General features: G+C 37.7%; 2 protein-coding genes across 4 annotated transcripts in view; one reads left to right on the top strand and one right to left on the bottom strand.

Moving 5' to 3' along the window:
* The window catches only part of vps13a (vacuolar protein sorting 13 homolog A), a 40,032-nt gene extending 28,851 nt beyond the window's left edge, over positions 1-11,181 (top strand). The window contains exons 56-75 of one of the 3 annotated variants that reach the window (XM_079251898.1): positions 85-142; positions 438-609; positions 1,033-1,186; positions 1,322-1,468; positions 1,985-2,066; positions 2,171-2,240; positions 2,501-2,615; positions 2,760-2,873; positions 3,054-3,199; positions 3,330-3,411; positions 3,608-3,721; positions 4,211-4,286; positions 4,605-4,768; positions 4,979-5,024; positions 5,180-5,303; positions 5,564-5,678; positions 8,317-8,402; positions 9,653-9,776; positions 9,864-9,938; positions 10,035-11,181. In XM_079251898.1, the coding sequence (XP_079108024.1) occupies positions 85-142; positions 438-609; positions 1,033-1,186; positions 1,322-1,468; positions 1,985-2,066; positions 2,171-2,240; positions 2,501-2,615; positions 2,760-2,873; positions 3,054-3,199; positions 3,330-3,411; positions 3,608-3,721; positions 4,211-4,286; positions 4,605-4,768; positions 4,979-5,024; positions 5,180-5,303; positions 5,564-5,678; positions 8,317-8,402; positions 9,653-9,776; positions 9,864-9,938; positions 10,035-10,085 (2,115 nt within the window). In that variant the 3' untranslated portion in view covers positions 10,086-11,181. Of the gene's footprint in view, positions 1-84; positions 143-437; positions 610-1,032; positions 1,187-1,321; positions 1,469-1,984; positions 2,067-2,170; positions 2,241-2,500; positions 2,616-2,759; positions 2,874-3,053; positions 3,200-3,329; positions 3,412-3,607; positions 3,722-4,210; positions 4,287-4,604; positions 4,769-4,978; positions 5,025-5,179; positions 5,304-5,563; positions 5,679-6,623; positions 6,672-7,659; positions 8,090-8,316; positions 8,403-9,652; positions 9,777-9,863; positions 9,939-10,034 lie in introns of those variants that run through there. The other 2 variants (XM_079251899.1, XM_079251900.1) reach the window with 2 other exon arrangements.
* A 1,169-nt stretch (positions 11,182-12,350) lies between these two features.
* On the bottom strand, positions 12,351-22,430 carry LOC306764265 (guanine nucleotide-binding protein subunit alpha-14-like; the record flags this gene model as incomplete). Its single annotated transcript, XM_079251360.1, has 7 exons — positions 12,351-12,541; positions 13,904-14,057; positions 14,152-14,281; positions 14,365-14,493; positions 15,114-15,268; positions 15,467-15,651; positions 22,307-22,430. 7 exons carry the CDS (start codon positions 22,428-22,430, stop codon positions 12,351-12,353), a joined length of 1,068 nt encoding a protein of 355 aa, XP_079107486.1.
* Positions 22,431-22,694: the final 264 nt, after the last annotated feature.

The raw sequence follows: 22,694 nt of genomic DNA, 5'->3' as shown, positions 1-22,694 counted from the left end.
TATGGGTTGAATACAGGTTTTGGCAATATTTCTAAGGTATTGATTGTTTACAACATGTGTGTTTGTCTACCCTTGCATGTGTAGGACCTGCGTAGCGACATGAACGATGAGGGGAAACTTTTTGTTGTTTCATTTTATGAAGGTAAAGTTCAAGAATCTATCTGAACCTCTACCCTTCATCATTTTATATTCACTAAACTGATCTTTACATTTTCAGTTTGTTGTTAATGATGCATGAGCACAATAACCAGAACATGTTGATAATAAGGTGTCACATTGTCACCTAATTTCATTCTAAGCTCTTTTCCATCCTTGATGAATTTGAAAATAAATCCCTGAATTCTTTCCAAGTTTAAGATATGTTTGATTGTTAGGTTTTTTTTGTTGTTGTTTTTTGTTTTTTACATTTCTGAACAGTGTCTGTTTTTGATGCCAAGGTCTACAACGTGTCGTGCTGTTCACTGAGGACCAACATGTGTATAAACTGGTCTGTGAGAATGAGAAGGTGCAGCTGGCCGAACAGGAAATCATCCTGTCGCTACAGAACATGGGCGTTTCTTTGGTCAACAACACCACCAGCCAAGAGGTTTCCTATATTGGGATCACAAGGTGCTTTGTCATTGTGTGTGTTTAGTAAATGGTTAAAGTTCAGAAATTTCCAGTAATAATTACATGCTTGAAAACATCTTACCTCATGGGTTCAATGAGTTATGAAATGGTCTAAAAATATGGTACTTATTGTGATTTGTTAAGTGTTCATATGTTGAGTGATGCTTATTTTGCACATTATAGTTATTCTGCTGGTGGGAAATTTTGTCTTTCATCACTTCCTCTCAGCTCAGCATCTGAATGAATGATGCAGCAGATACTGCCTGTATTATGACATAAATACATTACATACTTAATAGTACAGGTGTTATAAGTAGACGCATAATTTATATCAGAACGGGATGCTGTTAAATATTTAAAGTCATCATGTAGTGTCGACATGATGAATTTGTCCCACTATTTCTGTTCCTGTTCTTGTCTTAGCTCTGATGTGGTGTGGGAACTAAAGCCCAAGAAGAAGAATCGGTGGAAAACTCTGAGCACCAAAGAAACTGAGATGCTGGAGAGCAAATTTCAGAAATACATTAAATCTGGGAACACAGACCCTTCCACCTCGACCCTGGAGAACAACTTCCAGGTTATAATCTAAATCATTTACAGAGTGTATACTCATCAATTACCCACCTCACTTTAGAAAATTAATTAATTGTAGCAATGTAAAGTAGTTTAGGCCTAATTGTTGAACTTCATGATGTTTTTAAATGGCTCTTAGGTGTGCTTTACACCCAATCCTGCGGATATGCGAATGCTTCAGCCATGTGATGCTCCACTCAGGAGGCACTTCCTGCCTGGAGTGAAGGTGGAGTACAGCGTGTCACCACGACAGAAAGCCTATCGTGTCCAGATCCACTGCATACAGGTGAGCAGCAGTACAGTTTGAAGTAGGGCTATTGGGATTGTCACATTTGAACTGTTCAATGGTCCCGGCCAACTGAATACACATTAACAAGGTCGCTGCATTCTCAATACCCAGGCAAAATCCAGAAACAACTGTTAGACTATGTTGCCTTTTTGGAGAATTTAAGATATTCAAATAGGAGGTGAAGAGAGAGCGAGAATCAAAATGTTAAAATGTTGACTTCAGTATTGACATATCACATCAGAACTACTTGGAAATATGAATACATATTGTATCACAGTGATGTGGACAGTGTAAGGAAAAGATAAGAGTTTTGGAGCATTAGGACATTAAATATGTTTTAGTGAATTCACTTCGACAGAAATGAATGTGTTATGAGCCTCCACCTCTCTAAGCCTGTCTTCCAGTACCCAAAAGGATTTTATATGTATGCATATGATTATTTTTTGTTTTACATTGAGTCCAAGCTTTTATGTATACAGTAGTGTTCCATTTCCATAATGTTTCCCCCTATAGATCCAAAATCAGCTGCCAGGAGCCATCTTCCCCTATGTGTTTTACCCAGTAAAACTGCCTAAGTCAATTGCTATGGACTCAGGTTTGTTAACGGACTTGTCTTGGCTTCCATTTCCCATAATAAGCTCTTACTTTTTACCCCCATTATTGGTCTTTAAAATGATTTTATTCTGACTTTTCTTCCAGAACCCAAACCTCTTACTGACATCAGCATTGTTACCAGAGCAGCAGGACACTCGGATATATCTCGCATCAAGTAAATCTTATGTGACTTCCCCTTCATGACGTACTTTTCCTTGTAATGTTCATGGTTTCCCATTTCTTTAAGGCAAGATAACACAGATTCTAAATGACAAATGGTGTCTTATGTTAGATGAATCAAACAGTTTCCTCTGGTCCCATTTTCCTTGAGGTTTCTTTAATGTCCTTTGTTAATTTTAGTCACCAACAGATATTTATATGTAATAAAAATGAGTTTTTCTCCAAACTGATGTTTGGATTGTCTGCTCATTTTAGGTATTTCAAGGTGTTGATTCAAGAGATGAATCTAAAACTTGATCTCGGCTTCCTGTATGCCATCTTGGACCTGTTCTCCCCTGAGGATGCCAGCATCAGGACTTCAGAACAGGAGGTCAGCTATACATATTAGCACAGGGCTTACCATACCTTGTTGTTTGTTAAAAAATCTGTAATGCATGAATAATATAGCTATTAACTCAAGAGTTACAGTGTGCACACTTTTACATATTCCTGTGTGTTTGCCTTTTTCTTTCAGGTGCAACTGTTTGAGAAGGACATAGAATACATAAAGACAGAACTAAACCATGTCTCCACGGCTGATACGTCTCCTGTCAGCCTCTATGAGTACTTCCACATTTCCCCCATCAAGGTTTGTAAAAGCAACAAATGTCAACTATTAAGAGTCAATGTTTTAAGTGATCTTAACATTGACTCCTTCATGTAATACTTTAAAGTGAATAAGACATAAATAAAGCAACATCATCACGTTGCAAGAAAATTGCATGATTATAAAATGAGGGCGGGAACAGAAAAAAACTTTTGTTTGCAGCTGCACTTGAGTTTCTCGCTGAGCACCGGAGGAGAAGATGGTTTAAAAGAAAAGAGAGATGCAGAACTCATTCCTATGCAGTCCCTCAACCTGCTGCTGAAGAGCATCGGAGCAACTCTCACTGATGTGCAGGACGTCGTCTTCAAGTATGAATGCAAAAGAAGGCCAGAATACACATGCATAAGTCACAAATGAAAGCAGTCTTTGATGTTTGTGTGCTCTGGCATTAGATGCTTGTTGATGTCATTTGTTTATTTGGGTTTATTTCTCCCTCAGGTTGGGCTTCTTTGAGTTGACTTTCCAGTTTCGTACTACTCAGCAGCTACAGTGGGAAGTCATCAGACATTATTCAAAGCAGGTAACACGCACTGACCTCCATGGCTGTATTTACGTCTATGTTCTTTTAAAAGCATGTTCATGTGCCAGTTTAAAAATGGTGTATGATAATAGTAAAAATAGGTTTTACAGGTTTGTAATGCAGACTTGTGGTGTTTTTTTTTTCTTTAAACCAGTAATGGAAAATGAGCACTGTTTATGTGTACTGTATTTTTCAGGCTATAAAACAGATGTATGTGCTTGTCCTCGGCCTGGATGTGCTTGGAAACCCTTTTGGGCTGATCAGAGGATTATCAGAGGGTGTAGAGGCATTCTTCTATGAACCCTATCGGGTAGGAATATAACAGAAGAAATACATTTTTCTGAAGTCATACTTTATAAATCACTTGACATTGTTGAGGCCACACTTTTGCACATGCTGTTTCAATGGAATCATTTAATAGAACTGCGATATCAGTAAAATCTAAATGTCTTCTGTAGGAAAAAAAAAAAAGTCTTTGGTGCCCAGGGATGGATCACAAATATGGAAACATGACCTTGAAATGACTTCTCGCTCACATCAGGGCTTCAGAAATTATTAGTAATTTAAAAAAAAAAAAAAAAAAAAATTTAAATGCTCACCCAATGGTTGCTGGGATAGGCTCGAGCTTCCCCGCGACCTGTATTTGGAACAAGCGGTTAAGAAAATGGATTAATGGATTTTCAAAATGTTTAATCTGGAGTAAAAATTGCTTTTACATTTTAAGATTGCTTTTGCTTAATAAATAGTCTCTTAAGAAAAGTGAACATATAGATGATGTTTTTATGTTTTTTTAAATCAGGGAGCCATTCAGGGTCCTGAGGAGTTTGTTGAAGGAATGGCTCTTGGTGTGAAGGCTCTGGTCGGAGGAGCTGTGGGTAAGTACCTCAGTAAAATATTGTTTTGGAAATATCTTGCAAGAATAAAGAAAAAATTCATGAAGTTTAAAATGTACTTTATGTGCATGGATTGGACTTGATCTGGTGTCACTGATGTCAGATGCTTCATATGTTTTTTTTTTGTTTTTTTTTATGTACTGTACTGAAGTTGTTTTTCAACAAAATTTGACTTGTAAAAATAAAGTACATTAATCTCTTAATTGTCAGTATTTCTTTACCTCAAACAGCTGACTTTTGACACACCACGAATTTTTCTTCTTTGTCATTTGATATAGTAACTTGACTTTTATTAAACAGGGGGTATAGCGGGTGCAGCCTCGAAGATCACAGGTACCATAGCAAAGGGTGTGGCTGCGATCACCATGGATGAGGAGTATCAGCAGAAGAGACGAGAAACCATGAACAGACAACCTAGTGGTCTAAAAGATGGGTTGGCCAGGGGTGGAAAAGGACTTGTTTCTGTGAGTAAACTAGTTATTTGTTGCACTTAAAAAAAACAAAAACAAACAAAAAAAAAAACATTGCATCTGTTTCTGTTCATCACAAAAATAAAAACTTTAAATACTTTTGTTGAATTGTTGAAAGTAGAAATGATAATATAAACTGTTCCGATGGGAATTATTGTGGAATGTGTGAATTGTTTGCTAATAGTAGTTGCTCATGTGTTTTAGGGATTTGTCAGCGGAATCACAGGGATTGTTACCAAACCTATTAAAGGTATGTTGAGACTACTGTTTGTAGGTGAATAAAAAATAAATGCTGTTTCTGCATTTATTTTGGTTTTTATGTCATTCAGAAATATTGCAACAGTTATGGAAATGCTCAAATATTCGTTTACATTTTCATGACTGCAATTTTGTGTTTTTGTGTAGGTGCCCAGAGAGAGGGTGCAGCCGGCTTCTTTAAAGGTGTTGGCAAAGGTTTGGTTGGTGCAGTAGCTCGACCGACAGGAGGCATTATTGACATGGCCAGCAGTACATTCCAAGGGATCAAAAGGTTGGTTGGTGATTGGTAGTTTCTGTCTGTGCCATGTGATCATGTGCTTACCACACCAGTGTGTGTAGATTATGCAGATAAACTTATTTTTTGTAGGTTTGCTGACTTTAGATATGCTGTATCTGGCTTGCAGTGAATCAGTGAAATTACAAACTTTTTTATTATAGCTGATAGTTGGAATGTGGTGTTTAGGTACGTATGCATTCATAAGGAATCTGTCTCTCAATATCTTCCTCTGTTCCTTTCTGTCTTGATCTTAGGGCTGCAGAGACCTCACAAGATGTTGAACCTCTACGTCCTCCTCGCTTTATACACGAAGATGGTGTCATACGCCCGTATAAGGAGAGGGAGGGCATCGGGAGTCAAATGCTTCAGGTAAGAAAAAAATCTGTATGTCATGTAATACATCTTAAAAAGAAATTTTTCTTCTGTTTTTTTAACCAGTTTGTTTTAATGCATACGAAACTGGTTGCAGTTTATATTTACTGCAGCATAGCTACTGTTCACTTCAGCCTCACTGTTTTAGCTGAGCAAAAGTAGTTTGGTGCCACTTTATGCATCATGTGGCAAGTGTCATTGTTAGGGTTTTTGTTTAAAATAATTTTATGTGAAGGTTTGGGCACTGCTATGAAAAAAACACACATTTCATTGACTTTTCATTTAAAAATAAATAATTAGCACCATTGCAGTAAACAGAGGCTGAAAACGTGAGCCCTGCTTCCTTTCACTGTAATTATGTCTGCCTATTGACTCATTTATTCAGCAAAGTTTCCAAACTTGAGCATCCTTTGAGCAGTGGAAAACCTCCCGAAATGAGTTAATGATCATATTTGATAACTTCAACAGGAATGGTTAATGTCCTTGGATTTTGAGGTTACAATTTCTATTGTCTCAAATGTTTATCAGAAATGCTAAAACCTATAAACTGCACATTTACTGAGCATAAAGGCAAATCTAAACTTTATAGCACAGCAAAAGTGGCAGCAAAGTGGTGGGAAACCATACAGTATGCCCCCTAATTTAATCAAAAAATCTACCTGATCTAAAGTCTACATTAAACTATGCAACACCCCGATGAGTAGTAGAGCTTGTAATCATCACCCAGGAAGAGCATGGTCCAGAAGCAACAATTCAGAAAAGTAAATCAGTAATGATCAGAATATATAAATCGTTCAAACTTTTGATTAAACTATAGCAGCTGTTCAGTAAAACGATGCTAGGCAGCTCATTAACATGAGCAGCACATTTCTAGATTTTTGTGTAGAATGTGAGTGTTTGTGTCCTGAATCACTGAAGTTTGATTTGTGTGACGTCATCTAGCAGTCGAGCTGGGTGGAGTGGCTTGAAGTTTCTGCTTATGAGTCTCAGGTCAGAGCTTTGTAGGATTTTTTAAAAAGAAATTACAGACAGGTGACAAATTAAAACATTTCACTCTGGTTCCAGGTCACTGTGGGTCATAACAACTACAGTTCACGTTTGTCAAATTTCTGCATATTTAAAATTTCTAAATATCGCATTTGGTTTATGTAGAAGTCCCCACACATGATTCACATGCTCTTTTTTTTTATTAGCCATGCAGCCAGCATTCCCACATTCTATTTGTTTCCTCTTTTTCCTCATACTGTTTCTTTAATTTGTCACCCCTCTGTTCACTAGCTTTAGGGCTGGTAGGCTAGTTTTGCGTGCATGCTCTTGTGTTTGCAGAAGAACCCCTTTCTGCTAAATCAAAGCAAAAGATGAGTAAAAAGCTTTTTTAAAGCTACTTTTTCAGATGACTAATTCTTGAAAGTAATGTACCTTTTTAGTCAGACAAAGCAAAACTATAAAGAAAAAGAGCTGGTCTTTGACTGAGGAGAGAGGAAGCCATGCTTTCACATTGTGAGATAAACTTTATTAATCCTGAAGGAAATTTAGCATTGTTTATTCAGTTGCAGTTAGTTTAGACTATAGCAACCAAGTCTTTAACTTTACAGGGCCTTCAGTTGTCCTCGTATAACAGGAGGTAAATTATTGCACTAAAATACTGAGTTGCAATTAAAGTCTTGCACATAATTGAAGTGTTAATAAGAATTTGGTATGATGTTGAATTCAGCTTACAGGTTGACTGGATTATATTTAATTAGTGCTTTGAAATTTTATGGGAAATCTGAAAATTTTTGTAAGTAAAAGTGAGTTGAGATATTAGAATATGAAGCAAATAAATATAAATAAATACTTATATACTTAATTAAGATTTAACCAAATAATGTGATGGATAATTAAAACTCAGCGTTTTCTCTAAAAGTCTGAGCTGCTGGCTCATTAGAAACAAACTCTCTGCTCTGATTTTCATTCTTCTTTCTTGTCATATCCACAGAGGCGATTGGCTTACAGGGAATGGAGTAGAACTGACTCAGAGGATGAGGATGATGAGTAAAGCAGCTAGAAACTACTGTAGAGTTGACGTAGTGTAGTGTTGGTGCTGTCAGTAGTCGCTACTAAAGTTTTTCATCCTATTGAAGAAGTTAGTGAAACCAGAGATTTTAATGAGGAAGCGAGAATGTGTCTTTATCTGTTTTGTTTAGTTACTCGTTAAATATGTTGCTGATGTCCCCTGTTGAGTTTCTTCCATCTTCATCACCTATTTTATCTCCACTCTTCTTATTTTTTCATATATCTTCTTGTCATTATCATTTCCTCATTTAAAGATTGTCTTCAAAATGTTTATGACCATTTTTTCTTTCATTTTGAATGTTTTTCATTGCCAGAAATATTAAACTGCCATTTTATCCTTAATAAACTATATTTTAAACACCTACTTGTCTGTTCCATCCCATATTTCATCACCGTCTCTTCTCATTTCATCCCATTTAACTTTTGTGCCCACATTCATTTATTCAATTCTGTTTAAACATTTGAAAATGTTTTATTTGATTTGTTACAGAATATCATTTTTATTTTTTTATTTTATTTTTTTTATTTTTATTTTTTTTAAAAACAAATAGTTTTTAATTTTTGTACTTTATTTTTTCAGAAAATTGAGAATGGACGTTTTGCCAAGTATAGATACTTTGCTCATGCAATGGTCAATGACTCTGACTTCTTCATGATCACCAAGAGGTGAGTGACTGTAACATCTTACAGAGTTGGAAATGAACACTTTGGCTTCTTTTCCCTATTCTAGATTTCTGTTGAAAAGCCAAATGTGTGAACAAGCCAGAGAGTCAGTGTTTAATTTTACAGTGATTTGTGTTTTAATGTGATTTATAATATTCATTATTCTTTTTAATGAATTCAATTTGTTGCTTTTATTACTGTAAATTAAGGAACTTGTACACAGATTGTGCACGTCATGCACATCGCACTACATATATAACACCGCCATGTTATGAAGCATAATGTCCAGAGAGGTTACCACCTCTGGATGTCACCTTTTGGGTTTTCTAAAGTTGTAACCAATGAAGGCCCATCCATCCATCCATCTTCTGCCGCTTATCCGGGGTCGGGTCGCGGGGGCAGCAGCCTAAGCAGGGAAGCCCAGACTTCCCTCTCCCCAGCCACATTTGCCAACTCTGCGGGGGGGATCCCGAGGCGTTCCCAGGCCAGCCGAGAGATGTAATCCCTCCAGCGTGTCTTGGGTCTTCCCCGGGGTCTCCTCCCAGAGGGACGTGCCTGGAACACCTCACCAGGGAGGCGTCCAGGAGGCATCCTGACCAGATGCCCGAGCCACCTCAACTGGTTCCTCTCGATGCGAAGGAGCAGCGGCTCTACTCTGAGCTCCTCACCCTATCTCTAAGGGAGAGCCCGGCCACCCTGCGGAGGAAACTCATTTCAGCCGCCTGTATACAGGCGACCAATGAAGGCTTGAAAAATAAACTTGAGTATTTTGTTTATTGCAGTCAGCAGTTCAGTCAATAGATAAAAGTAAAAAAATGACACTGAGCACCTTAGATGCTAAGTTTGTTACACTGTGCATTTTCTACTTGTGCTCATCGTCAAAGGTGGTTAAAACACATCTGTACATGAAAAGTCATGATGTAGATGGTGTGTTCTTGTCTGCTCGAGAAGGTGTTGTATTACTTAAACAGTGCAGTAACATGACCCTTTGAATGAGTTTCATTTTTATAGATCCACAGTTGCCCAGTAAAAACAGGTATGTTTGTTATATCTGGAATAGTTGACAGTAGCTGTTGTGCAGTGCAACAACTCGACACACTCCACAATTTCCAGTACCTGCTAGCTCCGATACCTTTCATTCTGTCTGGTTTTTTTCCAGAGTTTGTGTCGTTACACCTCCCTTCATATAAGGACTCTTACCATGTGGCAGTCAGTTCTTCTCCTGGCTTATTTTCCCACCATTTATTTTCCAGGGGAATCTTTTTTGTGACTAAAGGCACATTTGGCCAGCTGACCTGCGAGTGGCAGTATCTCTTTGAAGAATTCACAAAGGACCCGATGATTGTTGAGCACCGCCGACTTCGTATAGAGGCCAAGGTACAAGGCTGCTTTAAGTGCTATAGAAAAGTAATATAAGATGATTATCCTTTGAATTATCCTTGAAACATGTCTCATATGCTGCAGGAGAGAGTGAAATCAGTGTTTCATGCCAAAGAGTTTGGGAAGATCATAAACTTTCAAACTCCTGAGATAGCCAAGGTAAGCGAACCATTTAGACTAAAAGTGCCCAGATGTGTTAACTGTCCAGCCTGTCGTCACTATGAATGATTGTTGTGAAACTTCTGACTTTTTCAGTGGGTTCTTGACAAATTGGAAGATGCCAGAGAGAGTTTACCCAAATACTGAAGAGCAAGATGTACTTAACACACGCAAATGTTGCTAGTGTGTGTGTCAGTGCCTTTAGACTTTACTGCATGCTCGTTTTGTTTCCTTACATGTGTGAGCAGTGCAAAAACTATGCCGTATGTTGACTGTTAGTGGGTGTTTGGTATTAAAGATGTAGTGTGTGTGTGTGCGTGCACATTAACGGAAGTACTATAAATGAGTTTCTCAGTTGCAGTGCATGAGCTGATCCCAGAAGCAGAGATTAGTGTGAACCAAACTGTCTCACCCTCTTTGTCCTGATTGCACTTGTCTTTTTGCACAGTTACACTACATATTTTATTTTGTTTAACAAAAAAAATTAAATTGTCTTCAGTTTACAATAAACACTGTTATATCTGCTGAAATCCAAAATGCTGGTTTGAATTGGAGTATTTCAATACTTATCTTGCCATAATTAAGTTTTAAGCTTTTAGTAACTAATTCATTCCATTTCATTGCTATCAATTAATTTTTAAATTGTTAATGGGCTAAAATGTCACTAATAAAGCTGGAAAAACTTCCTGAACAATGAAGCCAAATTAATCACACTTGTTACAGAACCTTCATTTTACTGGAAAATTTTAAAGGGAAACAAATTTCTGTTAATGAGCTTCACTGTATTATTGTTATTCTTTATTTACTTCTTTTTTATACATTACTGCAAAATGGACTGTTCAGTGTGTGATTTAGAGACGCATGCTATTTTTATACTGTACTATTCAATCTGCTGTATATGCCAATAGTATAATCTTTCTGTATATACCCATCCTGACATCAGTGAGCAGATTGTAATATGTATTTTTTATGTTTTTATACCACATACACATTGCCAAACATGATGAATAATGCAGAGAAAGTATATTTAAAGAAAGGAATGCTAATTATAATCAGCTAATGTTTACTCTTAGATAAATGTCAGAGATTTGCTTTTGGTTTGGGGCATGTTAAAGATTAATATAACTAAACATTTCTGTTGCCATCCAAGTTTTTTTTTTTTTTTTTTTTTTTCTTTATTCAGGGAAAGGGAAAATAAGCACTGCAGTGACTTTTTCATGCTGTTTACAGAAAATAAAATATATGCTTCAAGTTTCTGCACACTCTTTATTGATCACCTGCACAAAAAACAAGTCAAGCACATCTATTGTTGGCCTTTTCACAACATACATTACTTGTTTTATTCATTACAACTTTAATTCATGCTTAAATTGTTGGAGCAAATTCTCAAAGCACAACTCAAGTTATTGCACCATCTCCATTTCTACAAAATGCAGTAAAATTTAAATGAGTAATTTTTGGTGGTTTCACTGACCCATTTTTGGAAAAATTTCAATTAAACTAGAATTTAATATTAACACACAAAAAGGAAGGTGGCTCAAATGCAAAGGATGGGAGTTTCACAGAATGTACAAGTAAAGTGTTTCTGGAGTGTGCAGTCAGCAGATTATTGTTCGCCTGGTAAAGGTGTCAGGATTGGCTATAAAGGGAGCAAACAAGGATGAGTGACTCCTTATTTCCATGGATGCACATCAGGGTCCACGGCATGAACGTGCATGATGTGTGAAGCTTGCATCGATGAAGTAGTGCATGTTGGAATTACAGGGGAGAAATATGTGATCATCAAGGCAACGTCTTTCCTTGGATGACTGTGGTTATTCAGTAGGACAACATCAGACCTTTATTCTACAGAACTTACAACAGAGCAGATTCAAAGATGCAGACTGAATGCAGGGCTACTAGACGGGTCTGCCTGCAGCGTAGACCTGCTAACAAAGCTCACACAAATACATGAAGAATGGATGTTGCATTTCAGAAAAACTTCCCACCTTTTCTGAAATGTTTGACAAGATATTCAGTGATTACGGCATTGTGGTTCAGTGCTTAAAAAAAGTGCCTAAAGGAACTCAATCAACTGCTAAGTAAGAATGTATAAGTTAAAGCACTCAGACTTGTATTTTACAAGTAGTTCATACTGTGGATCAGGTTTTAAGTTCCTTCCCACTAATTTTGCTTTTGTAGCACTACAGTAAAGTATCATTTATACAGGATATCTATATGCAATAGAGATAAAAATGAAAACTAAATCTTTACAAAGATCATTTAAACATAAACCTACACAATCTGTTCAGGCACTTCAGTTCCACCTGGTTTAAAATAAAACATTGAATTTGCAGTGTTAGACTTTATGTTGCTAAGAAAAAAAAAAAAAAAAAGTGACCTGTTTTTTTTCCCCTCCAAATCCCTTCAATTTTAGACCAGGTTGAAGTCCTTAAGGTTGGCTGTGAGGATGGTGTCTTTGACAGCCACGAAGACAAAGCGGATGTTTTCTGTGTCTGTGGCGCAGGTGAAGTGGGAGTACAGCTTCTTGTCCTTGTTTGGGTTTTGTTCTTGGTACATTTTGAGGATGAATTCTTGAGCTGCTCCTTGATCCTGTTTGGGTCCTGAAATTCAGGGTAAATATCATTTATTTGTGGTGTTCATTGAATTGTTCATATTTAATTTAAATCATTTGTCAAATTTAAAATGCTCCACTTTAGAGATTCGTGTTTTGTTTAATGCTTTGTGTCATGTGTTATTCTATTCTACGGTTTTTTAGCAGACGCTTCTATCCAAAGCGACTTTTTATGAGAGTGAGAACACCATAAGCACAAAATCAAACAGTAGAGGACATGATAGGAAGGTGCTAGTTGAACTGCTGCGATGCAGGTGTTGCCATGTAGTGCCATGTACTCATCTCACTCTTCACTACATGCACAGAACTGGGCCAAGTTCTCAAACTCCTCTGATAAATAGAGTTAAACTAAGTGCTAAAGTGCTCCTTGTCGAGCATGAAGGTATGCTACTTATTTCTTATGCCTTTCATTTACATTTTGTACAACACTTTGGTCCTCTGTGCTTTTTACAGTGCAAACAAAGTTAAATTATGACAATTATGATGAGGGTTCAAACTTGATTATCCTGCAAGAGATACAAGAGTTTTAAATTTCTGTTTTCATTTAGATCCAGTTGAGCAAATACAAATTCCCACAGGGGAACACTGAGTAAAGACTAAGTAAAAGCTGTCTCAGCAATCCCAAAGTAAATATTTCTTTAACCATAAATGCTTTTTTTTTTTTTAACATGAGATGCGCTATTACTGGTACCAGTGTCTGACATCAGTCCAATACTATGTGTGTGTACTTGTCTTTGCAATACATAAAAGTTTTCAGATACCTCAGCACCTGATACCAGAGTGAAAAAATTAAGGCTGTGAAAACAAATGGATCAATGTAAAGAGATTAATCTGTAATTAGTGTGTAAGTTTGTTAAAAAATGTAAATGTTATTATATATGCCATATAAAAATCAGAATGACCTAAACTCTGTGAGAAAATCAGATTTTGGGCATATAGGTGCCTTGTCACAGCGGTGAACTGAATCCACCAAAAAACTATTTTATCCTGTTAAAGATGCTGAATGTATCCAAATTATAGAGGATGGCTGCAGAATGACACATTTGATATATTACACAGTTAACCACAGTCATTGTATGTTGCACTGCGGTCTCCATGCCAGTAAAATGTACGAGGATTTATTGCTATTAATAATGGTGTTCAGTATCGACTCAAATGTAACCACTTAAGTTTGTACTCATTTCGAAAAAAAAAAAAGTGGTATCTGTGCATTACTATTTTTCTTTCGATATCCCTCATCAAACAAGAGCAAAAGAAGGTAAAAGGTTTTAAAGGTACTCTTTAGATAAAAACGGTTAGCTTAGCATATATCACATATGAATTTAAAACAGCAGTATTCACACAAACTAACCTGTGAATTCAGGAAAGTAGGTGGCTATGTGAGAGTACATAATCTTCTCCTTGAGGATGTCGGTTTTGTTGAGGAAAAGAATGACAGAGGACTTCTCAAACCAAGGGTAGGTAATGATGGTTTTGAACAGGGCTTTGCTCTCCTCCATCCGATTCTAAGATAAATTTGCAGCAGAGAAGGAGATGCTGTTCAGCGCACATTGTGAGGAATCAAACTGGCATCTTAAACTGGAAAATGACTGTCCTCACCTCATTGTCACACTCAGCCAGGACCTGGTCATATTCACTGAGAGCCACTAGGAAGATTATGGAGGTGACATTCTCAAAGCAGTGGATCCACTTCCTTCTTTCTGACCTTTGACCTCCCACATCCACCATCCTGTAATTCGAGCAGCCACAGCAAAGAGGACGCTAATGTCTGTGTCTAGTGAAACAAAGCCATGACAGTCTGTGGCATCTCACCTGAAAATGACGTTCTCCATGTCAAAGGGGTACTCGATGATACCCGTGGTTGGCACTCGGACTCTGAGGATGTCCTGAAGGTCTGGTAAATAAGAAGGCTCTGCAATCCGATCCAAGTCTGTGAGATAGCTAAAGAAACAAAAAAAAAAAAAGTTATATACACACACACACACACACACACACACACACATATATATATATATAAATTTCTGTTTAAATCCAAGCTTAATATAAAATTTACACGTCTTAACTCTTGGCTAGATAACGCAGATGACGTCACTTTAAACACATTTTCTCTAAAACATCTGTATTGAGTGTATAACATCTTTGTAGATGTCTAAAGAGATTGGAGGAAAAAACACTTTCAGACATGTCCTCAGAACAGCTTGAATTGAAGTGGTGCAACTTTAAAACAGTGGGTCTTTACTCAGAAAAAAGATCTGTTCCTTATCTACATTTCAAAGAATATTTGTGTGTTGCTAAACTTTCAAGGCAAAAGCAATAATTAAGGAAACACTTCAATAAAGGTGGACACAAATATACATGATTTTACTTCAGTGAGGATTTGCAAAAACGTTAGAAAAAAAAAAAAAGAAAGTCAAGCTAAATATTGTTTTTTCTTTCTATTTTGATCTTCATTACCTTACCAGAAAAAGTTTTTTTTCTTTAGATAAATTTCACAACCATGTAACAGATGACCTGTGTGGATGTTAGTGCGTACTATGAATGTTGTACAGCTGTTTTCTCACTATTTGGTGGAGTCAGACAACTGGTACTCTCTGCGCCTGTCATAGCACTCCTGTATTCCTGCATCTTTCCACAAATTCCTGATGGCCACCGCAAGGTTTTGATCCAACTCCTCTACCTTGTCTACCTCCACTTCCAGCACTGAGTCTGCATGGCCCTGTGGACGAAGAGACAATCACATAACAATAGTTCATCTCCTGAATCTAAAACATTAAAAACAGACAGGAGGAGGGAAAACGTTTACTCCGTTTAAAACTGAATCATTTAACATTTGTGTTTCTTCCAATTCTAAAAGAAATCTTAACTACAAAATGATGTAAGAACAAACTGGAGCAAACCCACTCTGACTTTGTACCTGGTTCTGGGGATCAGAGAAAGATATACCGAGTGCCCCCATGGCTCGGATCATGGTCTGCATTGATGTGTAGATGTTCTGGTAGACAAGCTTAGCGTAGCTCCTTTTGTCTTCATCTGTGTATCCTCCTCCATGAATGATTCTCATTTGTTTGATAAAGGTGCTCTTTCCACTCTCACCAGTTCCTGTGAGGCACACAAAACATTAAGCACAACGATGTCTTTATATGTTAAGGAGGAGAAATTTGTGTCAGGCATGTGATGGTGTCAGATAGGTGGAGAGCACAGGTGTCACACAGCTGATCAATATTACTGCCTATAAAACATAATTAGTTTTATGCTCTTTGTTTGTGAGATCTATTACAACCATACAGACAATGTATAAGCCCAGTTTTCCTTAACCCTTTATGGTGCATGTGACTATTTTTGACCACTTCGTTTTGTTTCATATTCAGCATGAAACTTTTTTTTTTTTTTTTTTTAATGTAACAACAGAATAGAGATCTTGGTACATACCAGAAGGAAAATTTTAGGTTAAAATTTCTAATTTCAAGGTATTTCATTGAGTGCCCTATAAAGGGTTAAACCACCTTCACTCCACAAATTATTTTCTGTCTTTAACAGGTAAAGTCTCAGAAACAGAGTACTAAATCACACATTCATCTATGTTAAAACTGGAATCTCCATCAGTCCAGCTAGAACTCTGCTCTCATGGTGTCAGAGTGAATCCTTGGGGACTTTTAGTCAAACAAATACAGTTTTATATTTCAAAAAGTGATAGTTATTTATCATAAAGGCTGTAGTAAAATTACAAAACAGTACAATAATAAAGCCATCCTTGTTCAAAGCTGTTGATTATAGCGCAGCATTCAGAGTAATAAAGAAGCAGCAGAGGGCCGTTTCTGTGAAATTACACCTAAAACTCACTGTGTAGACAGATTGCATTATTAAAGTTTTACTGGTTAATATCAACTATTAATATTTGTCACTAATGCTGGTTGAGACTTTCCTTACACTGAAGCAAATCCTGTTCTGCATAAAGTTCTCACTGCTGCAATTATTGTTCTTTCCAGAAGTCTTTTCAGTGATTATAAAGGCAGCGGGACAACGCTGACAAGTCAAAGCTGTCAGAAAAAAAACCAAAACAAAACACTGAAGTGTGTGATAACCAACACAATGTAGTGATTGGACAAGAGATGTTTAAAAGAAAGAAGTGACATTCAAAGGAAATTAAACTCTAGAGAGGCTCACTGGCAAAGTCAGAGGTTTTGATTTTTTACTTTAACTAAAGGTACAAAAGTAAATGGAACACGATGTACTTGCTGACTGTAACATATCTGTTTTAATAATCACTAAATAATTAATATTGAAGCATGACTATAAGGTACCATTTAAATATTTTTCCACTCTGAGTACAGAGCTACTTTTACAAGCGGCTGTCTGTCAGAGACACCAGGTTACAGTCTGTAGGTTAATGACATAGTTTCTGCTATATGCAATGTTGGATTGTTTCATTAAACATCAATTAATAATATTAAACCAAATTAAAGGTTTAAAGGAAACAAACAGAAGTGTTATGTTGGAGCAGTTCAAACGCAGACAAAAGTCAGCGTTGCTCCTAGCAACACTTGGTTTTTGTACAATTAAACCTCTGTTGTTAGTTTTCAACTAAGTGTTGTATTTTTACGCTAAATGCAAAGTTTAACTTCAGCTTTCAAGAAAAATACAGAAATGTAACTGATTTAACTCTGTGTGTGACAATTTATATTTCCTGCAACTGAAAAGATCCATGTATTATCTCTGCAAAACTTGTTACTCAGCATCAAGGCAAAATTTTTAAAAAGTAAACAAGTATTGTGACTTTGCTTGACTGCCAACTTGTTCATGCAGGGAAACAAAGGCAAACTGAACTATTTGAATGTAGATTTGACTGCCAAACGGACACCTGTGAGTCAATAGTTCAGGAAGTAAAGTGCTTAAGCAGAGTTGTACTCTGCTTAAATTTCCAGTTAAATTTGTTTCCATGCAATGATTTCACTCTGGATTTTAACATAAGACAGTTTCGTGTTTAGTTAGTTGGGAGGAGCAGCCAATTACAGTACTTTGGTTAGTTTGTGGTAGTACTGTATACAACTTTGGTTTTATTTAAGTGCTCTTAGTACAACTTTTTGACCAGTATTCAAAACATCTGAAAAGTAAGGCTAATGGAAAACACCAGAACAAGTAAAATCAATTTTGTCAGTATTTGCATTTACATGTTAGTTTACTGCAGTGTTTCTCAAGTCCAGTCCTCAGGCCCCCCCAGCCCTGCCTATTTTAGCCGTGATCCTCCTCCAGAGTACCTGAGTAGGATTATTGAACTTCCTCATCAAGTTCTCATGAGGAGAAACACCGCTTTACTGAGAGTTTACAAATATAAGAGTTTTTCACTAAATAATAGGTGACAGAAAAGTCAGACCAGAGTATGTGTCTGAATGTTTTCTAGTCATGACTGTTTTGCATGGCATCATGAACACAAGACTTTACATCTTAGCAAATTAGGTTTAGACAAATGATCCTCATTTGAATGTTCCTTGTTTACCAGTCAAGTTTCTTGGTGATGAGGTGCGACTGGGCAAGTAAGACAGGAGAACTGTAAGAGGGGGAAAACCACGATTCTGCTTCTAAAGACTGGTATTTTTTTTAATAAGCATAATTAAATTTTTTTCAGTGTGTGAGTGTGTTTGTGTGTAATGGTAACATATACACAAATATGTAAGCTAGAAAAACAAACAAAAAACAACAGTAATATAAAATGGTTTTTTTTTAGTGGATGTCTTGATTCGTTCATAAGGACAAGTGCCACCCACAATGGCTGTGAAATAATTTAGGTGGAAATCAGAGCTACCCGTGGTTCAGACCATTCATGACCTGAGAAAGCAACAAAAGAGCAGCAGGTTGGCGTCTCACAGAAAACAATAATAACAAACATCTATTTTAAAATGAAATGAATTGCTATTCAGTCCCAAGCACTGAAAAAGAACAACAAAACCAGGCGGTACACGGTGGTAAACGGGATTCTTCAGGTTACATTTTATTTAGTCTTTCTACTGGTTTATTTTTAAACAAACAGATTAATGGGGGGGGGCTCACTTTTCCTCAGTCTGGTGGTTCTGCTCTTGATGCTCCTCAGCCTCCTGCCTGGTGTGAGGGGGGCAAAGTTTGCGTGAGTGGCATCCTTCATGATGCAGGAGGCCCTTTTCCTGCATCTAGATATGTAAATGTATGTAAGTGTGTCCCACAATCCTCTGTTCACCACCCTCTGCAGAAGCTTCTTCTCCACCACTGAGCAGCCTCCGTGCCACACCGTGATGCAGGAACACAAGACACTCTCCACCACACATCTATAAGAAGATGTCAGGATTAAGCACCCCAGTCTGGCCCGGCTCAGCCTCCTGAGGAAGTGGAGCTGCTCTTGTGCCTCCCTGATGAAGCGGGTAGTGTTGTTGTTCCAGGGAAAGTTGTCTGTGACATGGATATCCAGGTACCTGAAGGTAGAGACCACTGTACCTCTGATGTGCAGGGGAGAAGGGGGAGAAGGGGGAGAATACCTTCCCCCTTCTGAAGTCCACAATCATCTCCTTGGTCTTCTTCACATTGATGGTTGCTATCTCTGCACTAACCCTCCAGATGTTTCACCTCCTGCCTGTAGTCGGGCTCGTCGCTGTTGGCAATACGACCACCTGTATCATCTGCAACCTTCACAATGAAGCAGCTCAGATGTTGTGCTGAGCAGCTGTGTGTTAGCAGAGTGAACAGGAGAGGGGGGTCAGCACACAGAGGGTAATGAGGGAAGAGGAGATGCCATGGATCTTCATGGTCTGTAGCCCGTCAGGAAGTCCAGGAGCCAATTGCAAAGAGTGGACCACAGTCCAAGAGTCCCACGTTTGTGGATCTGTAATGCTGCTGTTAAACCCTGATGTAAAATCCACAAACAGGAGTCCTTGTTTTTTAAGTGGGGGAGGACTGTATGGACCACAGAAGAAATGGCATCCTCTGTGAATCAGTTCTACACGCATACTGGTGTGGGTCCACAGTGGGATCAATACGAGCCATGAGCAATCTCTCAAAGCACATCATGACGATTGGAGTGAGGGCTACGTATGCAAGAAATTGCAAAAAGTTGATTAAATTGAAAATTTAAACAGCTTTTTTTTTTTCTTTCTAAATCTTGCTGCTCTTCCATTGACCCATCAGTGATGTTGGGGGCAGAATGAAACTTTTCTAGACAGGATCTGCTCATTACATATGTTGAAAATAGATAATTAGGGACCAGAAGCTGCTATTTTATATAGTTACTTTTAGATAGTTTGATTTTAGAAGCGCTATCTTTGGAGGTAGAGAGCAATACTGTTCTCTTGTATCAAGAAAAAAGTGGAAAATCCTTTAATAATTATTATTGTTAGAATTTCTTTTTTCATTTGTGTTTGTGGAACTGAAACGTTTTTGTCAGATCAGAAAAGTCCAAGATGCAAAACATGGAGTCACTACAACAAACTGATTTCCAAAAGTATGAATGGCGATACAGCAAACAGCCTGAAATCTCATTTACATACATTCTTTTGACAAAATATCAGTTGGGTTTTTTTTTTATTTTAAGCTATGGATATTAATTTGGGGGCAAAATCCAAAGGAAAAAGACACTTAGCTAAATATGTCTTAAAGGTCTCTTTATTGTAATGTGTTTCTGTTGTTAGGTCAAGCCTAGTTTTACAATAGGTTTTATGTCTAAAGTGTGTATGTTCTTCCCTATTAAGGTGAGTCACAGGGTAGATACTTAAGTCTTGATATATTTGTTTTGGGTAAATATATGCCTTTGTAGGAATCTCACAACTCTTGTTTGCATCTCACTTGTTTTGTGCATCTTTCTGGTGCCCTGACTGACAACAAGAAATGTTGCTGCTTTTAACAGAAGCTCTTCTATAGGGCCCTTGTACGCTTTGGGTCAGGGGTCTGATATGTTCATCAGTTTTTCTACTATCTCATCTGTGTTTTTTACGTTTGTAAACACCAAAACATAAAACTCAATCTTTTTGTAAAGAGCAACGTGTGAAAAATCTTTTCTTTTTTCTCTTTAATGCTGTTTTTTTTTTTTGTTTTTTTTTTTTTTTTTGGTCAAATTGTTGTACATTCTTATTTCTGATAAGTTTAAGTCTTTCATTAATTTTTTCTTGAGATTGTTTGTTTGTTTCATGGCTCTATGAGGAGCGATCCCAGTGTAACAAGGCAGAATCTTAATGTGTTATTTTCTGTCTCCACGCTGCTCATACTCTCTGTAGGCCTGTGACTGTGACTGTGGTCATCTTAATTAAATCCACTGAGAACTGAGTCACTCTGACCAGGTAAATGAATCGTACTGACAAACTGGTGTATGTTTGACCACTTCAGCAGCTTGCTTTGGTTTTCCCACTTAAGTTTTTGCTCACTGATAATAAAATGTGAATTAAGTAAATGAGATTTATTGGAAATGCTGGTTGAGGTGGTGTGGGCAACACCTGCTTTTGAGTGAAAACTGCCTTTGAAAGAACAGTATTTGCAAACTTGAGGCTCATGTTCTGCTCCATGATGGATTTGCATTATTTTGCATGAGGCGCACCCACAGCAGCTAGTTATGGCTTTCTAACACACCACTGAGTGACAGAAAGCCGCGTCCCTGAAACGCTCCCACGCAGCTGCCGTAAGTTAAAAGAAAAAAAAAGTTCTGACAAATGCAATAAACCATGGATGCAAGTGGAAACATCCCGTTTTTCTTTTTTGGATTGTTTGACGGTATAGACAAAACAGCTGCTTCCAACATCCACAACATAAACAGAAACTATCTTTATTCAGGCATATGAGCTTTGCGCACTTCAGTAACACGGAAAAGTGAATATTAATGACAAAAGGCCTGTGAATGTTTCTGTGATCACTCCCTGCTCCATATTCCCATATTTATGCGCCAGCAAAATACTCAATTCTAAATGTTTAAACTTATTTTCTATACTGTTAATGAAAGATAATACATTAGCAGTAATGTAGACTAGCTTTCACAAAGACATCTAATTATTTCCCTTTATTAATAATTGTCTTTCTATTCACTGTTCAGGCGAGGAATAAGCAGAGTGACGCGCGCTTCTTCCTGGAGTGAACCCACAGTTCATCTAACGCAATGCTTTTCCCAAACCAGCTTCTTTTCTGTCTGCAATGCTGTTTTAGGTACCTTATACCTGGCTGTCAATTATAGAAATGAAGATTTTAATCTTCCGGTGCACAAAATCCTCGACTCATCTCGGAGCCCGCGCGCAACGAACCGGTGGGCTCGAGAGAGAAGATCAGACAAGAAGCAGACAAGAAGTGACAAATGGAAGACTCTTACTTTAAGTAGGCCAAAAATGGTCTCAACCTTAAACTTGCGTGCTTACATCTATGAAACAATCAAACAGCCATTTATCTCCCTCATAAAGTGTTTTGACTTAAACTACATTTTAAAAATCTATACTTAATAGGAAAATTACTTTTTATTTTCATAATTAGGGATTTAGTCCCACTGGTCATAAAACCTGCCTGCTCATATGTGTGGTCAAAAAGCTTCAAGATAACAGCAAATCCAAAGCTTCACTGTCCACCGAGCGTCTTGGAGGAGTTCACACCTCCTCTTAAATGGCGAAATGAAAAATAAAGACGACATGAAGTTTTTACTTGTTTTAAGGAACTTGAAATGAATGTTTTCGAAGAAAACGCAAACCCATGTATGAATAACTCATCGAGTGTTACAAGCCAGTGTTGAGAAGGCCACATGGTTGTCCTGCTGAGTGATGCTCACCTAACAGCAGCAGCTTCAGCTCCCTGCGAGAGTCCTTCTTGTCTCTCCGCAGCTGCTCCTCGATCGCGTCGTTGATCCTCTTGGTTTCCCGGTCCTCCGCCGACACACAACACCCAGCCATCATCCAAAGTGACCAGCTCGCTCCTTACAGTGGCCCCTCAGCTGTAAATGGGAAAACTTTTGCAGTCTTTGGAAGTGGTGTCAGAGAACAAGTCGCAGCTCAGAACTTTGAAGGTTCAAGGAGAAATGGCGCAGCGCATCTTCAGGACTGATGTTCCCTTTTCTTTAAAATGTTTTAAAGCTGTGTGAGCAACGACAAGCAGGTAAACGTAGCTTTGTTTTCTTCTTTATCCTCCTTAAAGCCAAAAGGTTTCAGTGTTCAGAAGCT

This window comes from Telmatherina bonti, assembly GCF_933228915.1.
Source record: "Telmatherina bonti genome assembly, chromosome: 13".
Classification (NCBI taxonomy): domain Eukaryota; kingdom Metazoa; phylum Chordata; class Actinopteri; order Atheriniformes; family Telmatherinidae; genus Telmatherina; species Telmatherina bonti.
Note: the sequence above shows the minus strand (reverse complement) of the source record. Positions and strands in the feature narration are given on the sequence as shown.